A 5,000-nucleotide genomic window follows, 5' to 3' on the forward strand; every position below is an offset into this window, starting at 1 on the left:
ATATTAAACAATACTGTACCTAGAAGCAGAGTGATGCTGTATATAGAGATCTGGTCAGAAACCTTTTACTACTTTCACTATGGAAATACGTAAAAAGCTTCACATTTTCAGTTTATTAACAATTCATGGGTAAGTAAACGCCCTTTTTGCAACCATTCAATAGGAACTTTATTTTACTTCCTGAACTGATATTCATCTGACCAGCCCAGTAACAGAGGTTGGTCTAAGGTCTCTCACCTTCTAAAGGTTATTTTTTGGAGTGGGGCAGTCCCACTCTTATATGTTCCTTTTTATTGAATAGAGATAGTGAGGAAAGACAGGAAAGGGTATGTCAGCAGGGCACGGGTTGATTCAAACCCATGCCGACACGGGCATATGTGTGCACTATGGGCCATGGGGCTAGACCACTGGACCACCCCAGGCCATGGTGCTAGACCACTGGACCACACCAGTCCATGGTGGTAGACCACTGGACCACCCCAGGCCATGGTGGTAGACCACTGGACCAGCCCAGGCCATGGTGCTAGACCACTGGACCACCCCAGGCCATGGTGCTAGACCACTGGACCACCCCAGGCCACAGGTCTCTCACCTTCTGTAGAATCTTCCAGACCTTGGGGTAGAACCTGACCGGGACTCTGTTCAGAGCCCCGTCTAGACGTCTGCGCCTCAGCCACTGTCCCTGACGACTGTCTCTAACCACGGGCATCCCCGTGGAACGGTGGAACGACTCGATGGACGGAAGTCTGTACCTCTGGAGGATAAATAAACACACATACGTTATCTCCTATCATACGGTAGGTCCTATTATACGGTAGGTCCAATCATATGGTAGTTATGTCCTATCATACGGTAGGTATGTCCTATTATACGGTAGGTAGGTCCTATCATACGGTAGGTCCTATCATACGGTAGGTCCTATCATACGGTAGGTAGGTCCTATCATGCGGTAGGTATGTCCTATCATACGGTAGGTAGGTCCTATCATGCGGTAGGTATGTCCTATCATACGGTAGGTAGGTCCTATCATGCGGTAGGTATGTCCTATCATACGGTAGGTCCTATCATACAGTAGGTCCTATCATGCGGTAGGTCCTATCATACGGTAGGTCCTATCATACGGTATGTCCTATCATACGGTAGGTCCTATTATACGGTAGGTAGGTCCTATCATACGGTAGGTCCTATTATACGGTAGGTATGTCCTATCATACGGTAGGTATGTCCTATTATACGGTAGGTCCTATCATGCGGTAGGTCCTATCATGCGGTAGGTCCTATCATACGGTATGTCCTATCATACGGTATGTCCTATCATACGGTAGGTCCTATCATACGGTATGTCCTATCATACGGTATGTCCTATCATACGGTAGGTCCTATCATACGGTAGGTCCTATTATACGGTAGGTAGGTCCTATCATACGGTAGGTATGTCCTATTATACGGTAGGTAGGTCCTATCATGCGGTAGGTATGTCCTATCATACGGTAGGTAGGTCCTATCATGCGGTAGGTATGTCCTATCATACGGGCATCCCCGTGGAACGGTGGAACGACTCGATGGACGGAAGTCTGTACCTCTGGAGGATAAATAAACACACATACGTTATCTCCTATCATACGGTAGGTCCTATTATACGGTAGGTCCAATCATATGGTAGTTATGTCCTATCATACGGTAGGTATGTCCTATTATACGGTAGGTAGGTCCTATCATACGGTAGGTAGGTCCTATCATACGGTAGGTCCTATCATGCGGTAGGTATGTCCTATCATACGGTAGGTCCTATCATACAGTAGGTCCTATCATGCGGTAGGTCCTATCATACGGTAGGTCCTATCATACGGTATGTCCTATCATACGGTAGGTCCTATTATACGGTAGGTAGGTCCTATCATACGGTAGGTCCTATTATACGGTAGGTATGTCCTATCATACGGTAGGTATGTCCTATTATACGGTAGGTCCTATCATGCGGTAGGTCCTATCATGCGGTAGGTCCTATCATACGGTATGTCCTATCATACGGTATGTCCTATCATACGGTAGGTCCTATCATACGGTATGTCCTATCATACGGTATGTCCTATCATACGGTAGGTCCTATCATACGGTAGGTCCTATTATACGGTAGGTAGGTCCTATCATACGGTAGGTATGTCCTATTATACGGTAGGTAGGTCCTATCATGCGGTAGGTATGTCCTATCATACGGTAGGTAGGTCCTATCATGCGGTAGGTATGTCCTATCATACGGGCATCCCCGTGGAACGGTGGAACGACTCGATGGACGGAAGTCTGTACCTCTGGAGGATAAATAAACACACATACGTTATCTCCTATCATACGGTAGGTCCTATTATACGGTAGGTCCAATCATATGGTAGTTATGTCCTATCATACGGTAGGTATGTCCTATTATACGGTAGGTAGGTCCTATCATACGGTAGGTCCTATCATACGGTAGGTCCTATCATACGGTAGGTAGGTCCTATCATGCGGTAGGTATGTCCTATCATACGGTAGGTAGGTCCTATCATGCGGTAGGTATGTCCTATCATACGGTAGGTAGGTCCTATCATGCGGTAGGTATGTCCTATCATACGGTAGGTCCTATCATACAGTAGGTCCTATCATGCGGTAGGTCCTATCATACGGTAGGTCCTATCATACGGTATGTCCTATCATACGGTAGGTCCTATTATACGGTAGGTAGGTCCTATCATACGGTAGGTCCTATTATACGGTAGGTATGTCCTATCATACGGTAGGTATGTCCTATTATACGGTAGGTCCTATCATGCGGTAGGTCCTATCATGCGGTAGGTCCTATCATACGGTATGTCCTATCATACGGTATGTCCTATCATACGGTAGGTCCTATCATACGGTATGTCCTATCATACGGTATGTCCTATCATACGGTAGGTCCTATCATACGGTAGGTCCTATTATACGGTAGGTAGGTCCTATCATACGGTAGGTCCTATTATACGGTAGGTAGGTCCTATTATACGGTAGGTATGTCCTATCATACGGTATGTCCTATCATACGGTATGTCCTATCATACGGTAGGTCCTATTATACGGTAGGTAGGTCCTATCATACGGTAGGTCCTATCATACGGTATGTCCTATCATACGGTATGTCCTATTATACGGTAGGTCCTATCATGCGGTAGGTCCTATCATGCGGTAGGTCCTATCATACGGTATGTCCTATCATACGGTAGGTCCTATTATACGGTAGGTAGGTCCTATCATACGGTAGGTCCTATTATACGGTAGGTAGGTCCTATTATACGGTAGGTATGTCCTATCATACGGTATGTCCTATCATACGGTAGGTCCTATTATACGGTAGGTAGGTCCTATTATACGGTAGGTCCTATCATACAGTAGGTAGGTCCTATCATTCATTTCATGTGTGTGTGTGTGTGTGTGTGTGTGAGGCCATATACAGTATGATTCTCAGCCACGCCACTCACCCCTGACTCGATGTTGATGATGTCCAGAGAATGAACTGACAGAGACTGTAGGACAAGAACAGACCACAGCCTGAGGGACAGGGAACCAGCTTTACAGAGATTAATGTTCATAACAACTCTACAACTCTACCAAAAACATCATCACTGAGATTACGACCTTCTGTAGATTCAACATAATCTACTGTAAATCTGCATCTATAAGGATTAGAGATTAAATCTCAGTGAAACCACAGTGAGTACCACCACATATGTGGTACCGTAACTGTAGTGTATTTATTTTACATTTATTTTAATTTAAAATTATTTATTTTAAATTTAAAAATTATGTTTATTAATATAGGTGTAAAGATGCAGTAATACAGCATGAGGTTTTACCTGTGTGTCACTCTTATGTCTGTTCTTAAGTCTTTTGTCACCCTTATGTCTGTTCCTAAGTCTTATGTCATTCCTATGGCTGTTCTCACCAGTCTTATGTCACTCCTATGACTGTTCTCACCAGTCTTATGTCACTCCTATGTCTGTTCTCACCAGTCTTATGTCACTCCTATGTCTGTTCTCACCAGTCTTATGTCACTCCTATGTCTGTTCCTATGTCTTATGTCATTCCTATGTCTGTTCTCACCAGTCTTATGTCACTCCTATGTCTGTTCCAATGTCTTATGTCTGTTCCTATGTCTGTTCCTATGTCTTATGTCATTCCTATGCCTGTTCTCACCAGTTTTATGTCACTCCTATGTCTGTTCCTATGTCTTAGGTCACTCCTATGTCTGTTCTCACCAGTCTTATGTCACTCCTATGTCTGTTCCTATGTCTTAGGTCACTCCTATGTCGGTTCTCACCAGTCTTTTGTCACTCGTATGTCTGCTGATGCCCGTCCTCTCACTCTTGGTGGTGGCAGCCGCGCTCCCACTGTGGATGGCTACGGAGGTGGTGCCGGTGGGACGCACTGCCGGGAGACCAACCACCGTTAACGGAGAATAAACAACAACACAAACAAACGACACACAAGCAGACAGTGGGAACATGGCTAATGTGAGAATGCTAACATGGCTAATGTGAGGATGCTAACATGGCTAATGTGAGGATGCTAACATGGCTAATGTGAGGATGCTAACATGGCTAATGTGAGGATGCTAACGTGGCTAATGTGAGGATGCTAACATGGCTAATGTGAGGATGCTAACATGGCTAATGTGAGGGTGCTAACGTGGCGTACCGCTGCACTGCACTCCAAACTCCTTCCCACTGAGGATGTGATGCAGAAGACTCTTCAGCTCTGAGGGACTCATGTTCATCAGGCTCTCAGTGGCCTCCTCCCCTGGAAGGGAGAGGGGGAGGGGGAGAGGGAGAGGGGGAGGGAAGAGAGAGGTGGAGGGAGGGGGGGGGGAGAGGTGGGGGGAGGGAGGGAGGGGGAGAGAGGGGGAGAGGAGAGAGGTGGGGGGAGGGAGGGAGGGGGAGAGACAGCATCATGATGAAGAATGTGTGAAATCATATAGTCATAGAAAACAT

At 45.9% G+C, this 5,000-nt stretch overlaps 1 protein-coding gene across 1 annotated transcript in view; it reads right to left on the reverse strand.

Moving 5' to 3' along the window:
* Positions 1-5,000, reverse strand: part of LOC310801318 (phosphorylase b kinase regulatory subunit alpha, skeletal muscle isoform-like) — a gene marked incomplete at both ends in the record, with an annotated part of 17,414 nt that overhangs the window by 1,994 nt on the left and 10,420 nt on the right. The window contains 4 exons of the mRNA XM_083665313.1: positions 593-754; positions 3,492-3,536; positions 4,331-4,437; positions 4,708-4,809. Of these exons, the coding sequence (XP_083521439.1) occupies positions 593-754; positions 3,492-3,536; positions 4,331-4,437; positions 4,708-4,809 (416 nt within the window). The remainder of the gene's footprint in view (positions 1-592; positions 755-3,491; positions 3,537-4,330; positions 4,438-4,707; positions 4,810-5,000) is intronic.

This window comes from Argentina silus (assembly GCF_951799395.1).
Source record: "Argentina silus genome assembly, chromosome: 2".
Lineage (NCBI taxonomy): Eukaryota > Metazoa > Chordata > Actinopteri > Argentiniformes > Argentinidae > Argentina > Argentina silus.